A 19,099-nucleotide genomic window follows, 5' to 3' on the forward strand; every position below is an offset into this window, starting at 1 on the left:
TCCTACACTAGAAGACACTTGTAGAACATTCCTTCTGCTTCATTCTACACTAGAAGTCACTCTTGTAGAACATCCTTCCTGCTCTGTACTACACTAGAAGTCACTCTTGTAGAACATCCTTCCTGCTTCATCCACCACTAGAAGTCACTTTTGTAGAACATGTTTCTGCTTCATCGCACACAGAGGGCAATGTTGATGATATGCCACCAATTCTACACAGACACATCTGTGACCAAATTCAACTCCCCTTTGAGGCATGTTCATCAATGGTTAGTGTGCCAGTTCTTAATTAATGCAGTCATGCGGGGATTGCGACCAATCCAGTGGCATGCACTAACAAATACATCTTCACATATATTAACTTGGAGAGGTGTGATGCAATGCATGGCCATGTTTGTTGAGGCACAGGACAATGTGGGTGAGTGCAAACAAGAGAGGAACTAATATTATTCCTAATATGCTCAGAGGCTGCCTCTCAGCTGTCAGGTGCATCAAGTTCAAAGTTAACAGAATACATTTTAGTTGTGTTCTTTGGCCGCACAGCAGTTGAAAATAACATTCCATTAGAAGTGCAATGATGAGGAGTTGCACTCATGGGGCACTTGTGGCTCACAGTAGACAAGTTATGGGGAATTTGTGTGACTCTAGTGTTTGAGGATGTAATCTTTGCTGAAGGCACAATTTAACAGAACTAGGCACACACTGCGTACTTGCTTTTACATGGTTCTTTTGGGTTCCAAGTTCAAGTAGGTCGGACTCAACGCCTTCTGTATCTCCCAGGTTTACAACCTGAGTAACCTCATCAAAGGCTTTTTGACAGGAAGCTGGACTAGACACCAATCTATATTAAACAATGTTTTTACTTGTAGACTTTTAGGAGGTTGGTGGGAATCCTGGGTAAACTGCACACACTCCACCACTGTGATCTAGCAACAAACACGTCATGCTTTTGTTATAGAAAATGATTCGGGTACAGAAGGCGAAACCCAGACTTTTTTCTGTGCTCTCCACTTTGACATACTGAGATGAAATTAATCACATATGCATTTATTGTCATATGAGCTGTCCAGCAAATGACAAGCAACCATCAATGTACAGCTGGGATCTGTCTTGCTCCTGCTCACAGAATACTTGCAGTTTAATTCTGTACTGCTGTGTTCAAAACCAGTGGTGGAAAACACAAAAAATGGTGCAGACTTGTGGTCCTTTGTGGCGTTTTGGGTAACGTCATAGGAGCATTAATATTAGAGATAGACCAGTCGATGTCAACGATTTTTTAGAATGTTTCAAAGAATATTCCAAAGTTTCGAAATTAACTACTAAGGCCTTTATTAGGAAAGAGCCAGTGGAGACGAGTTATTTATTAGACACAATAAAAATGGATTCACCAAGGATCAGTATTTATCCCCAAATGGGGAGTAAAAGCAGATTTAGATGCTTTCTACACATATTTACCCAGCAATTTCCCCTGTTAAAATTTTGTCAGGTTTGACCTCCTGAAATTCTTTTAGGGAAAATTGCAGGCTATGCAGCAGTGCCTAAGTTGTGCCAGTGTTTGCCAGTGCTCGGCTCCAGTACCTACTATTCAACACTGGCACTTATTTTTGACAGGCCACCACATGGTGGAGCTGTCTGCATATTTTTGAGAAACACACATCAGCAGAGCATTGGAAATTACAATATAAATTAAAATATCACCTCATCAAGCCTTTTTTTTTTTTTTAGCTTTAATGACATGGAAAAATCTAAATGGTCACAGTTCCTTGAGTGTGATAGTTCGAAAATAAAGATAGAACTCGCATTTAGCGGCACTGGAAGGATGTGGAAGCTGAAGTGGCCTCCCGTGGAATACTCTAGGCCCTGACAATGTTTTAACGCTACTTATTTACTTAATTTACAAACTCAGCACCGGGATAAGGTAATGTGGTGTTTAGTATTTTACTGAGCTTTTGTTATAAGCAATGCAATGGAATGGAATGTGTAGTGTAGAATGTGATGATGTAGAGGGAGAGAGTCTTGGAGTCAGTTGGTGCTGATCTCCTGGGCTCTTCAGACGTAATACTTGGTGTCTGTGTTTACTACAATAAAAACATATATTGGGAAATAGCATCAATGGTTGGAATCTTCACAAATTTGGCGACAAGCATGGGACTTTGCAGGTAAACTTAAAAAAAAAAAAAAAAACTAGATTCCTTGTTTTTACTGGAATTGGACTTTGCCTATGTTTTAATAAGGTATGGTTTACATGATATTGTGGGGCACGTGGATCATGAACTAAGGAGGACGCTTTTTGGCTGTGTGCTTGCGCTATTTTGGCAACTTGTTTAAAACGATTAAGCGCTTTGAGGTCTGTTTGCATTTGTGTCCGGATATATCTGTCAGCGCGTTTGTCTTTGAGCGCTGTAACACTGTATGTGTACAAATCGGTCAGCATTTAACATAATACTTAGTTTTGTCACACAACGGAGGGGGCATGCTGCAGCCATCTTGAGTGTACAGTGGAAGCAGTCTATGTTTTTTTAAGCAGTTGTTCGGCGATATGCACACCAGTTAAGAGCATATCTCCAGTGATATGCTCATCATTTAATTTTAGCTAAAGTTGAATATTCATCTAACTTGATGTTTATACGTGTCAACCGCAATTGGCACGCTTTTGTGAAAAGGACGGATATAAAATCAATATATCACTTGTATCAACAGCAACTGGCACGCTTAAATATTATATATATATATTGGGTCATTTGATGTTTGTATTTTCTCTGCAAGGGTGTTTTAATATTAATTAGTTTTTTATTACTATATTGGTTAAAATGCAAACTGTTACTCCACCTAGTCCTTTCTTACAGGAACCTGGTGAGCCACCAGTAAAATGGCTGTTATGGTACATTTCTTTTAATGCATACTTAGGTGAGATAGATGGTTTGAAATTTAAATCGAATAGGAAACAAAGTTTACTTTATTACTATCTGGGAATTGAAGGTCAAAACGTCTTTGACCACTTACTACAATGTACTGGTATGGATGGTGAGGAAATGGATGAATTTCAACTTGCAGTTAAACAACTGAGAGTATATTCTGAAGGAAAAGTAAATCTTGTAGTTCACAAATACAATTATTTTTACAATGTGACTGCTTTAGAAATGCTGGCACGCTACTGTGAGTTTAAGGGGTTTACACTGCAATTGATTCTGAATCAAATAGTACGTAGATACAATTCAAAGAAAATTCAGCAAAAACTGTTATCGTGCAAGAATCCATCAATGATATAGCTAAAAGCATAGAATGTTTGGAATTGGATGCTAAACAATTAGAAGAACACCCACACATATCTGGTGTGAATATTAGTTCCCAGAATGAAATGTCACATGCTTCAAATGACAATGCAAATTATGGAAGAGGGAGCAAAAGTGGCATGGACAGTCAGAAAAAGAGTGTGAAAAATGTTAATGTTGGGCGTGGTCAGTTGAAATTGACATGTTTTAGATGCAGATCAACCACATATGTTTCTAGCTTTAAAAATTGTTCAGCAGTTGCACAGGAATGCTGCTGGTGGAAAAAAAGTAAGACATTTCAGAAAAGCATGAAGGGGTGGCAGACATGTTCCTGTTAGATGTGTTCAGGGCTATGGGGGATGTGATAAACCTGAAGAGGTAGAGAAACAAAATAGAAGAGTTGGTACTAACAGTGGACTGTGTGCACATTAACAGTGTACAACATGAGAAAATGTACGGTGATCCTTTGGTGTCAGTGAAAATTGACAGCTATGTTATGTCTCACCTTATTAATTCAGGTGCAAGAATAACAATCATTTCAACTGACAAGTATAAAGAATTTTTGGCGCACAAGATGTTATTACCTTCAGATGTAGTGGTCCCTGTATTTCAAGGCAGAAAAATAGTTCTGGATGGGTATCTTCGGAGTGACATTTCTTTCGAGAACAAAACCATACGTGGGAAAATCTATGTAGCACATAAGGGTATAAATGTATTGGGGTGATAGCATCAGGCAAAGTTTGGCATGATAAATTCACCTGGTCACAAAGTTTGGCATGATAAATTCACCTGGTCACAAGTGTCCAGGTCAATCAGAAATTCTGTATCAGATCAGTCGAAATGGAAACACAAATTTCAAAGTGTTTTTGGTAATAGGATGAGTCAAATAAAAGATGTTGTACACAGTTTTAAAGTCAAAGAGGGGATGGGTCAAGTGAAGCATAGACTTCGCAATGTACCACATAGCACTAGGGGTGAATTGACACAGATCTCAAAGACTATGCAGGAGGAGGGAATTATTGAACGAGTAGAAACTACGCTACAGTAGTCACGTATTGTTCTAGCAAAAAAGAAAACAGGTGATTTACGCTTCTGCAAGGATTTAAGATCTCTCAACAATGCAATCTGGGTTGAGAACTACCCTATACCTCTTATTGATGATCTAACTACAACAGTATGTCAGTCCAAATTCTTCTCGAAATTGGATCTTTGAGCAGTGTACCATCAGGTAGTTTTTGGATGAACATTCTTGTCACTTGACGGCTTCGTCACACCTGATGGTACAAATGTCATTAGGACTGGCATCAGTATTGCAAAAGTTAATGACCAGGATGCTGGATGATATTCCCAATGTAGCTGTCTTATCGGACAACATTTCTGTGCATACTGACAGAAGAGAGACACAATAAGGTGTTGGAAGAAGTTTTAGTGACCTTGCAGAAGAATGGGTAACACTTGGAAAAGATAAGTGCATATTTGGCGTGAACAAAATTGAAAATTTAGGACATACTCTTTCAAAGGATAAGATGAAACCCAAACCCAGCACTGATTTTATCATTAATGTTTCCGATCCAACAGAAAGAACAAATACGCTCATTTATTGGTTTCTGTGAGTTTTACGCAAAGTTTATTAAAAATGTTGCCAGACTAAACAATCTTTCAGGAGTTCCTTAAACAAAATTGCAGAATTTATGTGGACCTCAACCTGTCAAAACATTTTTCAGTTAATCAAACAGTATATAATAACAGCTTATGCACTACTTAAATTAAGAAGACAAATGATGGGTGAAACAGATGAGACTTCACTCTTTGTTGTAGTGGGAAACGTGTACTAGTAGGAGATAAAAAATGCTAGTAGACGAGGGACTAATATGTACCACAGCTGATTTGTTTCTTTGAAGAGGGTGTTTAGCAGGATGAATCATGAATGATTATAAACATGCAGATGAAGTAATAAGGACATCTCACAGGAGACTACTGCAGACCGAAAGAACTAGAGCAATGACAATTTTATGTATTGAAAGACGATGTAAGAGAATCTGGAAGCTGATTCTTCTTAATACAAGTAAGACACACAGTTGCTAGAAGACTCTCTTACATTTTTCGGGCTAACATTGCCCTTCGCTTACAACTTTAAACACGTTTTTATGGCAATTTTAACTGTTTAATTCTCAGCCTCTTCTCATTAGTCAAAAAAACCACCACTTTAAAAACAGAATGCTGCACTTACACACAGTGCTTAATTTGTAAAAAAGTGAGTGCCCATGTTCAGAGCTCTGCAGTGCTATTAAAAATGAGCATCCAGAATACTAAGGCTGCACAGTGTTGAATCTACCTCAGGCCTTTTTCATTCACTAATAAACCCAGCTGCCCCTTTGTTTCACTCTTGTCAGTCCTGGCTTTCTCCTTTTGTGACAAATTACACAAATGTGCACCCAGAGACCACACTCCTCGCTTAGAAAATTTCAAATTGTGAAACCTACACCAGGCTAAAGTATCTAAAACATTGACTTTGCATTTAAAGATTTGATATCGACTAAGCTTGTTTTATAAATTGGAAATATTCTCTCATTTTCTGTATTCACATAGCACCTTCTTACCTTTAAGTAATAGACAAGCAGTTCATTGAGTGCCGGATCTGCATTCAGGTTCACCAAGAAGCATTTATTGTCTCCAACCTTAATTCCAGAAGACTGAAGAGATATCCCCAAGCTCTCAAGTTGTTTCTGGCGCTCCTGTTGACGAAATAAACATTTTATATTTTAATTAAGTTTAGTGAAAGGTACAGTGCAGGTTTGCAATGCCACTCAGGTCAATACACACAGTTGCACCAATTGCATAGCGCAGGACAGAGCAATAGCAGCACGAACTTTGAAAGAAAATGGCATAATGTCAAATATTATTTTCACAATTCTGTATACAGGAAATCTGGAAAGATAAAAAAATGTCAATGAGAGTCTTAATTACGGGGGAAATTAAAGAGGCATACTGTAGTAAAATCCATTCTGGGGCGGCATACCAAGAATTAGTTTGTGAGACAATAGAAAGAAGGGTTACAACCTATGCCCACTGTTCAAGTTTGTAGTTGAAATATAGGTTCGGTATCAAGGAAACCAATAAAAATCAGATTAGTCGCCGCAGGGAGTCCAGAGATCAGCAGACGCCGGCACATTTGAAACATAAGGCTTGGCAATCAACACCAATTGGTGGCTCCTTTTGGTAGCAAATGTGAATTGGGTGACATCTGGCAGTGCTGGAGGTGATTGAAAGAGCAGCTGGGTATAACTAGCTATGACACATTACTGCACGTCTTGGTAAAATTAAAAAGGGGGAGGTGAAGAACATTAGCCACCATGTAATAAAGGTTGGCTTATGCACACCAGAAAGTCCATCACTCCAGTCCTATTATACATACAGTTACTGACCCACAAGTCTGAATGTCTTTAACTGGCAGGTAAGTCAGCTTTCAGCTAAGTCCTTTACTTACTTGTGCATGGCTTGCTCAAGCTTGTCCTCTATTTTTCCTGACTGGTCCTCTGCGTTTATCTTCATGAGCTTGGAAACAAGCACGATTATTGTGGGTTTTCCATTCAAATCAATCTGAGACATCAAAGCTGGGCACTTTATTTTTCGACAGGGTCTACAAACTTCTCTTCAGTTCCCCAAAACTGATCTTGCGCCTCAATCATATTTGTGATATGTATGAAGGATACTTATCAAATGTGAACTGTATTCACACTGGGAACAAACACACTTTGACTTGACAGGCGAGTGCTGGAGTCCACTGGATCATGAACTCATTTAGGCTGAGATGGCAATGTCCATCTCAGACATTCTAGCCAGAACATTCATTTCTGACCCCTCCCTAAAACAAGATATGCCATGTGGGTTGAGGAGGTAGCCAAGAGTTAGCTGGGATTCTCCACCCAAGTATAATCATTCCTTACCCTTTCTTCCCTGTGATCGTCATCAATTTGCAAAATGACCTCCTCACCTGCACCAATTCCATATTTCTAACCCAGCCCAAACAGGTCTCAGGAAGGATAGCAGGGCATCAGGCCCCAAACACAAGGACATCAGACCTGGAGACATAGTACTCTTCAGGATTGGTTGGACTGTAAGGAATTCAAAAGCAGCAGCACCACTGACTAGCCTGGACTGGCCTTCCTCAGCAAATACTTTCTTCAAGGTTACTAATCATGACAGAGGTCTTGTACAACCATAAAGGACAGAAGAAGACTGAAAACTCAGTAGGGGAATTCCTGCAGGGCTGCCCTCTACCTACAGACCAGGTCTAATTCTTGGAAGCCTCCAAAGGTCCCTTGCAGCTGTACCTGTGGAGTGAAAGAACCACTTGCCTGCCAAAACAAGGAGCTAGACTTCACATTCAAGCACAAAGAAAAGTGTGCCTTCCCAATCCTTACCATGTATGTATGTATGTATGTATGTATGTGGTACTTGTACAGTGGCGATTGCAGCAGAACAATGTATACTGTCAGAAGCAAAGATACAGTCAACAAGTTACTGGTGGGGTGGCCTTGTACTGAGAGTGTAAGTGGATTGTCAGTGTGTTCTGATGTAGTATTCTTTAAACAGCTGCTTCTTCAACTCTTTCCTAGATAACAGCAGTGTTGGGAATTGACAGGGATGTAAATTCAGATACTCTGTACAAAATCGAGGCCTCTTGCATTTGTTGTACATCTTCTCTACCAGTCTGATGGTGCTGTGGATGCAGGTGGATTCTGATTCACTAGAGGTGGTGAAACTTGAGTTCATACTCCTTGATGGTGGATTTTATTCCCACTAGGCGGCTGGAGGTAGTTCCAACTCAGTTTCCATTACAGACTACAACACCATCCATTTATTTTATAGAAAATAGAAGTCATGTGACAAAGCTGCTTCAGACAGGCACAGAGTACATTTGGGTTTTCTGAATGAACCATGATGCCTTCCTGTGCTCACCACCTTAGTATAATAAATAGATGTCATTTATAAACCTCTTATGTGTTTAAGTGACTGGCTAGTGTGTTCATATCCTGTAGCAGTAACCAAGGGAACACAATGAGCAGAAATGGTTTTAGGGTGTACTAGAATAAGGCAATAAAGTGTGTTAATTTAGGAGCCAAGACTCTGACCACAAAAAGCCATAGCTACTAAAAACGTGAAATGTGAATGTAGCAAGAGCGACAGGCAAACAGCATAATTAAGGCTAGAGACGTGATCACATCTTCTGCTATTTACGACTTACTGAGCAGCAGCATCCTAAAAATGCTAAATTAAGCATATCAGAGCATATGGACACCCTACCCTGGATGAGCAATTGAATTAGTGTACTCTGAGCACTTGTGAACGGAATTACAATGAGAAGGAGCAAGACAAACCTCGCTACTGTCAGGGGTACAGATTGTGAAGATTTACCACAGCCACACAAATCTCCAATTTGAGGAAATACACTAGACTAGATATTTCACCTCTCTAGGTCACACCATCAAATAACTCGGACATTCAGAATATAACAACGTGAGACACAAAATGCAATAGTTCTCGATTAATGAGACCTGGTGCGGATCTGTACTCCACACGTTGCTCTCCAGCTCATGCAAACAGTGGTCCCAGGAAGCATATCTGCCAGATACGTCCTTCCTGTGTAAACTGCATCACCTGAGCAAGTGTTGTGATGGAATCAAATAGCAGACATCACTGACCAGAAGAAACCATTTAGCACACTCTTTGATTCATGCAAGTTCAACTAATACTGATTTCAGCTCAATTATAGTTATGGTGTAATATTGGTTCTAAAAGTAATTTCACCAATACAGTGTTCAGATCATTTAGAAAATGTATTCAGGGTAACAAATGTAGGAGACTACCTGCTTGATGCCGAACCATTTATTTTTTATTTCTGCACTTGGATCTACGATCACGACCAAGTTCACAACTATGTGCAATATTCTTGAGCCCTGATGTGTTTTGAGCATGTTTTAGAAATGCTATAAAAGTGTCCATGTTTTGCCTTACAGGCAGCACAGATTTAGCATGAACCTTACTGGCTATCTTAATAAACCCTCACTTGCGATTTTCAATTCGAGACATAATTACAGCTGTGCCAAATAAGGCAAATGGCTAGAATTGTTAACACAACTGCGAATTTAATTGGGGGATTTATCAAAAACGTATTCTTGAAAAGAGGTTTTGTACTGTTTCGAGCCTCCCTGTTAGGGTCTTGGGGGCCGGGGATATATGAAAAGTAATGTGGTCTAGTTATACACTCATCCCCTTCCCTTCAAGAGGACAGTTTATGTAATTTAAGGAGTAGGATAAATGACTACCCATTGGGAAAATATGGGGCAAGCCTTTGAGCAGGCACGTTCACTTCACTACACTCACTAAAACTGGAGTGCAACCAGCAGCATGCGTCCCTGATTACTTGCTGTCAGGGTCTTTGAACCAGCTGGCACGAAGAGGCAATACTGATATGATGCTGTCTCAAAAGGCTTTTTGTTGGATCTATCTGCTGTTGGCTCTATCTGCTACTTTCAACACAGTTAGCAACTCAATCCTAAAGAGACGTTTGGTGGACACTGGACTTCAGGGCTCATCTCTGAACCTGCTATGCTCTTTCCTGGATGAAAGAGTGCAATCAGTTGCTGTGGGAGACTTTACTTCCAAACCATTCACCCTTCCCTGTGGAGTTCCTCAAGGGTCCTCTTTAAGCCCCACTCTGTTTAACATGTATATAACCCATCTTTTGAAACTGATAAGGGATTTTGGTTTCCTTACAGTCTCATATGCGGATGATACTCAGATTTTGGTCCCCATTACCGATGATATCACTGATACAGCGCTGCGTTTTAAGAATTGCATGTCCGCGACTGTCAACTGGATGAGAGCTCTCACTGTCTAAAGCTAAACTCGGATGAGACAGAGGTCCTCCTTTTTGGTCTGGAAGCCTCGCTATGGAACTCTGACTAGTGGCCACACCTCCTGGGACCGCCACCTAACCCAGTAACTAATGCCAGAAGTCTTGGTGCTGTTATGGACTCTAAGACTAATCAGTTAATATTGTTGCGCTTTTTTACTTTGAAATCAGTAAAAAAGGTTCTTCCCTCCTTACCTCACGAGCTTCAGGAAACTGTTGTTGCATTGCTAGTCCATTCAAAACTTGACTACTTTAATGCCCTATATATGCTGGAGCCAAAGGGATCTTAAATAAATTGCAAAGAATTAAAAATGCAGCTGTACGTCGACTTAAAAGCCTGAAGAAACATGACTAAAGGAGAACTTTACTGGTTTCCCATCAGAAAAATAGTTGCCTTTAAATCACTCTGCATTACCCACAAATCCCTCTTCCAGACTAGCTTGGCTCCCCTCAAAAATAGGATCGCTTGGCAAATTCCTCCTCTGTACCTTAGAACATTAACTGCCAGGAAGTTAATCACCCCGAGAATTTTTAAAGTATCCTAGGGTGGTAGGAGTTTCTCTATCTACACTTCTCATCTTTGGAACCTGCTAGCAGTTCACTTTGAAAAACAAGCCACATTTGCTATCTTTAAGGAAACTTCTTAAAACATGGCTTTTTAATTTTTCTATGTAGCACTAAGCAGCAGTCTATTTGGAAAATTAGCCAATTTGGCTATCTATTAGGAAACTCCTTAATTATGGCTTTGTAATCTCTCTATACTTAGCACTAGGTGGTAGATCTCAACCCTAGGCACTTGACGCAGCCTGAGACGCCCTTGGGCATTTGTTTGCGCTTTACGAATTGATAAACTCAAATTCAACCGTGGCTAGGAGGCAAATGGAGCAAGAAAACTGCAGGTCATATAGAAGGCTGCAAACAGTCCGGATTCAGAAGTGCAGATGGTGACAAGTAGAGGATATGGATTGTTCATGTATTACAATTTGGCATTGGGATTGAGGTGCACCGAACCCATGGCACATTAGAAATTGGAAGTATTTTTAAACGAGCCATATAGTGTTGATTGAGACTATGTTATGCAACAGTGAGACACACATTAGATTCCAAAGAGCAAAGAACATTATGACAAATACAAATAAAGAATACAGTTTAATAGTAGAAAATGGAAGACACTAAAAGAAGATTGCTGGTCTTATTTCGGATTACTGATAATTGTGAAGGACCGCATATTTGAAACTTGAATAAAACTCTTGGCAGTGCAGGTGCCTTCCCCTGATGTAATTGGGAAAACAATAGACAACCTTTATGGTGCCTTTTTTTTTTTTGTGGGTGGTGGGAGGGCTACAAACTAAACTAAGATACAAGATGAATTGAGTAAGTGTTATAGAGATCTTAGGTGAAGTTTAAAGTAACCGAGCTGTGGCAAGATTATGCACCAAATGTTTTGTTAAGAGGTCAGGCTTTTCTTTTACAATTTTATCTGAAACTGGGTCTTCTGACTTAGTATGCTAATGCTTGCACACCAGGATTCTGATTTTGACCCCACAGTCACAGTTTCAGATCCCAGCGGGTCCACTCACCCTTTCGCTTTTCAGGTCAGAAATTAGGGTTACCAGTAAGATGGGCAGCAATAAACACCTTTCATTCAGTGGCAAGATACCCAAACTGGTGAACATTTACTTAATAAATTACATTTAACAAACTTAGCAAAATACACATGTAATTAATAAACAGTGATTACATTGGTTGTTATGACTACTGTCTTTGATGAGGGCTCGTCTTGTTTCAGATCTGCCTCCCAGCGGCACCCTCTCAACTACTCTTACCCTCAGTTTTTGCCCCCTCCCTCCAAAATCTCAATGTTTAACATAGCTGAGTCAGAGTCGTGAAATGTGGGGTTCTGGAGTGTATCCTTGCAGTGGCCCAGTTTTGCATAGCCTCCACTGAATCTATTAGAAGGCTAACTGTCATTCCCACATGTCCAGATAGAGAAAAATTAGGTTTAATGTCAAACCGCGAACTAGGCACCATTCCAAGTGGCACTGCCAGCCACCATGTCAGCAGAGCAGCTTCTTGCTGGCCTCAATCCCTGCCAGGAAGAAATGGTGTACACCCTCACTCAGTCTCTAAGACCAATGAGATGTTCTGCTTTCGTGTTCAAGTAATAAAGCCAACCTCCTGTGGATGATCAAGAGCCTTGAAGCCCAGAGAGAAATGTTTGGCAGCTGAGCAGCCAGCTCTTTGAGTTGAAAGGGAAGAACATGCCAACACACTACCTGCTAACACGTCTTGTACTAGGCCTCTGGAGAGCTGCCTATGAGACAAAAGCCCAAGGAGAGTCTCCTGTGTGTCCTCTCACCCTTGAAGATTTGACTTTATTTTAAGGCTGCTACTCTGGACCCACCCATTAGGTAGGTAGATGTGATCTTTTAAACAGGTTAAACCTCTAGTAGTAACATTCATGGTCCACCAGGGCCTTAGTTTTAAAAGGACTCTTAGGGACACTGACTGAAGCTTGAAATTTGTTGTCCTCCAAGTTCTGTCCAACCACTGATTTGTTGCTCAAAATATTTAATTTTGCTCTATGATCAATGTACCTAAATGTCTGGCGCTTGGAATCTAACCTATAACAAATGAACCAACTTAAAGAAAGTTATGTTTGAAAAGGAACCTATCAACAATGTTTGAACATACAATATACAACCAATTAATTCCCTTGACATGTGTCTCCATCTTTGAATCTAAATCTAAAACTAATCTGAAACTAATGTAATCTTGGTGGGTCCAGAATTAAACATTTTAACAGGAATTTTTTTTTTTTTTTAAAGGAGGGGGGGTGGGCTGCTGCTTTCCCACCATTGCAATAGAACTTTTGAATCTCGTAAGCCTGCTACCTAGAGATGTACTAGTAAACCTATGAACAAACTCTATGGGAAATCTTTTGTAGACCTACCTCAATAACAGTGGTTTGGAGCTAAGGACTTAATTCTGCAACATGGTGCTGTTTGACAACCACAATGTATTAGATACTGAGGCATAAGACTCTTAATACTATACCATATATTCAACCTTCCGTGAATTGTTCATTGCTGTATATACAGCGCTCCATTCATGTGGGTTGCATTCCTGATTACATTTAAAAAAAAAATTAAAAAAAATCAGAGGGGGACAAACCTGCGCAATCTCCTCAGTTTTCCGTAACTTCTCTTCCCAGGTCACAGTCATCTCTTGTATAAGTTTTTCAGACTCCTGCAGCCGTTCATTTAGTTCTGGTGCCTTCATGGACTGCAAATATAGAAAAAGTTATCCCATTGCCTCAAGTTCCTGTCTATAGCCACATTCAAAAACAAATAACTACACAAAACAAATACACAACAATGGAAGATGGATCAATGTAACCCTGTCCAAGTAAGCAAGTGTGTTCCAATTCATGAAGCTAGAAAGTGTAATTAAATAGGAGAAATAAAGTGTAGTTTCAAAAGAATGGTGCAAATCAGACATAAGAGTAATGTATGCTTCTCTGCTTAAGTCATATGATCATAGTAAAAATGATTCAAGTGTTATGCATCCTTCCTTGCATTCAAGGAGCAGAAGAGGGAGTCACCTGCTTCCTCATGTAAGACCTCATTCCAGACATGAATACATTCATTATTTATTTTTCTAACGAGCACACAGCAAATAAAATATTCTTTAGGTGCCATCAATTTTGTTAAACTATGTCATTTTATTTGGGACCAAAATGCATCTTCGAAATAACTGCTTGTGAAATAATCCTGAGGTCAACAAGTCTCAGGTTCAAACCACCTGTAAAACACCTAAAAGCCTAGTGTGGTTTCTGAAAAAAGTGTTACTGTGCCTGTAGAACGAAAACTTTTATTTCCACACCACAATACCTCTGCTTTGGTGAGTTGATCCCTGAGTTTATCAACCTCCTCACGAAGCTCCCGTATGATTCGTGCGTTGGGATCTTCGTTGACTACAGCGTGGTTGACTATGTTCTTGGCTCGGTCTGCGTACCGGAGCGTAGACAGCGTCTCATCATAGTTGTCTGCGGCAGGACTAACAGTGGCAACCATTGCAGTTTTACTGTTCCCCCCAAGACTGTCCTTTAAAGGAAAAAAAAAGTTCAATCAATCAGAATACATAAAATATCTACTGATTTTCAGCCCCTCAAAAATACACTTCTAATTTACTGCGTTGTACATAAATACACCTGTTCTTTTATTACAGCTACATTACCAGGACTGAAGTTTCGAAAGAGAGGTCCAACATTCTGGAAGAGGCATGTATTACAGAAGCCACTGCTGAAGGATTTCCAAAGCTACTTTTTCTACACTGCCTAAACTATTTTCTCACTTACAATTGAAATTATACTGTAAGATGACTATGCCTGCTAGGACTGATAAAGTAATGATTGCAGAGAGAACCAACTACATAATTATTTTGACAAACTGATTTAATAAACAAGAACCTTTCTACATTTACTGAGGAGATTTACTTTTCACAAGTAACTTCAAGAATAAAGAAACAAAGGTATTGTAGGGACTAGGGCTCTTAGTTGGCTGGGATGGCGTAGGCCTTGCCCGAGATTAAATTTAGCGTTTAGCATATCGGCGTTTGCTGAAAGCAGCAGCTCTTTGGATGACCTCAGGATATATGCATGTTTTATTTGGGACTGACGACCCAGCTGGGTAACGATCCAGGTCTGAATCCCCCAGAGGACTGATGATATAGTTGTCCCACCAGCCATCACTGGTCACCAGGTCAAACGGTGCATCACTGGGGTCATCTGAGTGAAGGAAGAAGCCCTGGCTGTATGAGGAGTGGGGAAACCCCTCCAGTGAACATGGCTGTGGTGAAGCGTGCAGTCACATAGGAGGGGATGGTGGAGGAGGCCAAAAGGGAATGGGGATAGTTTCGCTGTCCTTCCGCTATTTGCACTTGAGCACCAAGGAACGTTCCAAGGCAAATTCCACCTTGAAGGTAGGCTTTCACATACGAGGCAAAAATCTCTACCTGAGTTGAAGGCAATCTTGTGGAAATCTTCCAGTTGTGAGAATGAATAAAGAGACATTTTTGTCTAACGTCCAATTCCTCCTGAAGCTGTTAGGGAATAGGTTGCTCAAAATCGTCAGAGCCTTGCACCAAGAGTGTCTCTGAACCTAATGGCTTGGGTGCCAATGTAGGTTTCTGATGCGATGGTGTCTTCGATGCTGATGGCTTGGGCTTTTCAGATCCAAAAGGGGCTGAAGACATTTTTGGTGCTCATGTGGGCTTTGAAGGAGAAGCAGACTTCGGCACCAGCCTCTGCAGCACTTTCCGGCTCGCCGAGGCAGGGTTCAAGGATGGAGGCAGTGTCTGCTCCAAGATTTTCATTTGATGCCGACGAGTGCCAGAAGGCAGTGGAGCCCCAGAGGGCTGAGCCTTTGAGGAAGGGCAGGATGCCGGATCTTATCGTCCGTAGCGCTCTGACTCGACTAGGCCCCTTTTGGAAGGTCTGATGTGTGACTGGGTTTTAGCCATGCTTGCTCCGTGCCGAGGTCTTTGTTCGAGGTTCCGAAGGGGTGGAGACGCAATGAGCCCCGAGGTCTTCGGGACAAGAGTAGGAGACGGAGGAGAAGGTGCCTTTTGGACTAGGTGATGGTCGGTGAAGCATAAGGCCCGACCTCTTCACCATCCTTGATGCCAGATGAAGGCTTTTCCCCGAAGACATTGGGGGTGTCATCGGAAGACTGCCTCTGCATCTTCTGGTGTGCCTTCTGTCTCTCCACCAGGGATCAAAGCATCTTCATGACGTCAGCCCTCTCCTGCTGTCTCATCGTAGTCAGGAGACAAAAGTCACACACCTGGTGGTCGGCTCAGGGGACCTTCACGTGACAAAGAAGACAGTTCTGAAAGGGCGTCCATTCCATCATCCTGTGTATATTCTCCAGTGAAAAATAAGTTGAATTCACTTGAGGACAAGGGCACGAGGGCTCTGGCGAGGCCCCAAGCATGGAGTCAATACAGAGAGGTCTCTAGACTGTAACAGGTAGAAAAAAAAAGGTGATGCCCGTTGTTTCCCCTAATACTTGAGCAGAGGAATATACCAGCTGGGCCCAAACAGAAGCAAACAAACGAGTTAAACTACAACCGCAGCCATGCACGGCCAAACCCGATGGAGAAAAAAAAACAATTAAAATTGAGATATTTGTGGTGGAGCAATTCAGGCTTCATGCTCACTTAATATGTAACCGCTCTGTGTAGGAAATCATGTTTGAGGTCGAGAAAGTCAGTGCTCATTCAATTCTTGGCACTTCTTTGAAGACATCACTTCCACTTCTTGATAGAAGTCTTCAGTTTCCATCCAGTCCTTGCCCTGTGGAATGAGCACCAATATCTAACAATAGAGTGTAATCTGCTTGTCCATTCTCACCGTCACATAATACTACATACAGAGCACTGCAGTCCAGCATGTGCACTTCACTAGAAATAACATATGACAGAGTTGCCAAATCACTCTTCACACATGGGACATCATGTGACCAGTCCTGGGCTTTTCTTTTGCAAATAACTTGCATCAAGTACATTAGTCTGACTGGGTCAACCGAAATAGTCTACAACTTCCATTATGCCTTTCGATAAGAAACCCTGGGCTAGAAAAAGGACTTAATAGCCGATAAGGATAGATTTACTAGATTTAACAATTTCCGTTGCACACCACAATTTGCATATATCGGCAACCACAGGCTATATTTTCTCTATTAAAAGCATTTGGAGTTTTCATTTTAGAAAGTTTCACTAAATTTGACTTGATTGTCTGCTTAAAAGGAATAAATGTGTTTTGGTATTTTGTGACTAAGCGGGTTAACATTTTAAATTAGTTACCTGTGCTGGACTATTAAGTGTTTGTTAGCCAATGCTTGTTTACATTCACAGTGGGGAATGAGTTACTTGTGATAAATATTGGTAATGGGCCATGAGGTATAAAAGAGTAATTTTAAATGTTGACTGTTACAGTTGTCATGGAGGAGCATTGATATGACATGACAAACTTGACTTCTGCCAGGACTGCGTATGCATGGGAGTGTAAAACTAAAGGTTACAGGGGCGTTATAGGTAGGCGTACAGATTTCACTCTAACAAAACCACTGATATTTAGCAGTTAGAATTATTTCAAGTAACTATAACTGGCTGCCTAAGGAACTCGCGCCCCTGCCATGCACAGTTTTTCTTCAATAAGTTGACTTATACTGTTATTTTTATTGACGTTAATAAAGTTGTCATGAGTGCTGTAATATCTGGGGTAATTAGCAATGCATGGCGAGGGCACGAAGGAAAATGTCACTTACCCAGTGTACATCTGTTCGTGGCATTAGTCGCTGCAGATTCACATGCTTTGCATAGTCCGCCATCTGGTGTTGGGTCGGAGTGTTACAAGTTGTTTTTCTTCGAAGAAGTCTTTTCGAGTCACGAGACCGAGGGACTCCTCCTCTTTGCTTCCATTGCGCCTGGGCGTCGACTCCATGTTAGATTGTTTTCCCCGCAGAGGGTGAGGTAGGAGTTGTGTATGTTAACAATAGTGCCCATGCAATGGAATGAGTATGTATATACAAGAGTTGCTTAAAATACTATATTTACAAATATACAAGTGTTGAAGATTACTTCCAAACGGCTACAGGCTCCCGGGGAGGCGGGTGGGCGCATGTGAATCTGCAGCAACTAATGCCACGAACAGATGTACACTGGGTAAGTGACATTTTCCGTTCGGTGGCATGTGTAGCTGCAGATACACATGCTTTGCATAGACTAGTAAGCAGTTATCTCCCCAAAAGCGGTGGATCAGCCTGTAGGAGTGGAAGTATTTTGAAATAAAGTTCTTAGTACAGCTTGACCTACTGTGGCTTGTTGTGCAGACAACACATCTACACAGTAGTGCTTCCTAAATGTGTGAGGCGTAGACCATGTTGCTGCCTTACATATTTCGTTGGCTGTGGAAAGAACACTGGTAGTTCTACTGTTTGATTTAAGTGGAACGGTGAGATAACCTTTGGTAAGAACTTTGGGTTGGTTCTTAGAACTACTTTATTTTTGTGTATTTGAATAAATGGTTCTTGTATAGTAAACGCTTGGATTTCACTTACTCTTCTAAGAGATGTAATGGCCACTAGAAATGCAACTTTCCACGTTAAGTATTGCATTTCGCAAGAATGCATGGGTTCGAAAGGTGGTCCCATGAGTCTTGTTAAGACAATATTGAGGTTCCATGAAGGAACAGGTGGTGTCCTTGGTGGAATCATTCTTTTTAGTCCTTCCATAAACGCTTTTATGACGGGTATTCTGAATAGTGAAGTTGAATGAGTAATTTGCAGGTATGCAGATATTGCTGTGAGATGTATCTTTATGGAAGAGAAGGCTAGATTTGACTTTTGCAAATGTAGTAGATACCCTACTATATCTTTTGGGGATGCATGCAATGGTTGAATTTGATTATTGTGACAGTAACAAACAAATCTTATCCATTTACTTGCATAGCAGTGTCTAGTGGAAGGTTTTCTAGCTTGTTTTATGACCTCCATACACTCTTGAGTGAGGTTTAAATGTCCAAATTCTAGGATTTCAGGAGCCAAATTGCTAGATTCAGCGATGCAGGATTCGGGTGCCTGATCTGTTGTTTGTGTTGTGTTAATAGATCTGGCCTGTTGGGTAGTTTTATATGAGGTACTACCGAAAGGTCTAGTAGTGTGGTATACCAAAGTTGTCTTGCCCATGTTGGTGCTATTAGTATGAGTTTGAGTTTGTTTTGACTCAACCTGTTTACTAGATATGGAAGGAGAGGGAGAGGGGGAGGGGGAAAAGCGTACGCAAATATCCCTGACCAATTCATCCATAGAGCATTGCCTTGGGATTGCCTGTGTGGATACCTGGA

At 40.9% G+C, this 19,099-nt stretch overlaps 1 protein-coding gene across 2 annotated transcripts in view; it reads right to left on the reverse strand.

Annotated features, from left to right (window-relative positions):
• KIF13B (kinesin family member 13B) overlaps nucleotides 1–19,099 on the reverse strand; it is a 537,272-nt gene that overhangs the window by 253,108 nt on the left and 265,065 nt on the right. For both annotated transcript variants that reach the window (XM_069233796.1, XM_069233797.1), the window contains exons 11-13: nucleotides 14,085–14,297; nucleotides 13,366–13,476; nucleotides 5,873–6,007 (exon numbers count right to left, since the gene is read on the reverse strand). In XM_069233796.1, coding sequence (XP_069089897.1) covers nucleotides 5,873–6,007; nucleotides 13,366–13,476; nucleotides 14,085–14,297 — 459 coding nt within the window. The remainder of the gene's footprint in view (nucleotides 1–5,872; nucleotides 6,008–13,365; nucleotides 13,477–14,084; nucleotides 14,298–19,099) is intronic.

Source organism: Pleurodeles waltl, chromosome 5 (assembly GCF_031143425.1).
Source record: "Pleurodeles waltl isolate 20211129_DDA chromosome 5, aPleWal1.hap1.20221129, whole genome shotgun sequence".
Classification (NCBI taxonomy): Eukaryota; Metazoa; Chordata; class Amphibia; order Caudata; family Salamandridae; genus Pleurodeles; species Pleurodeles waltl.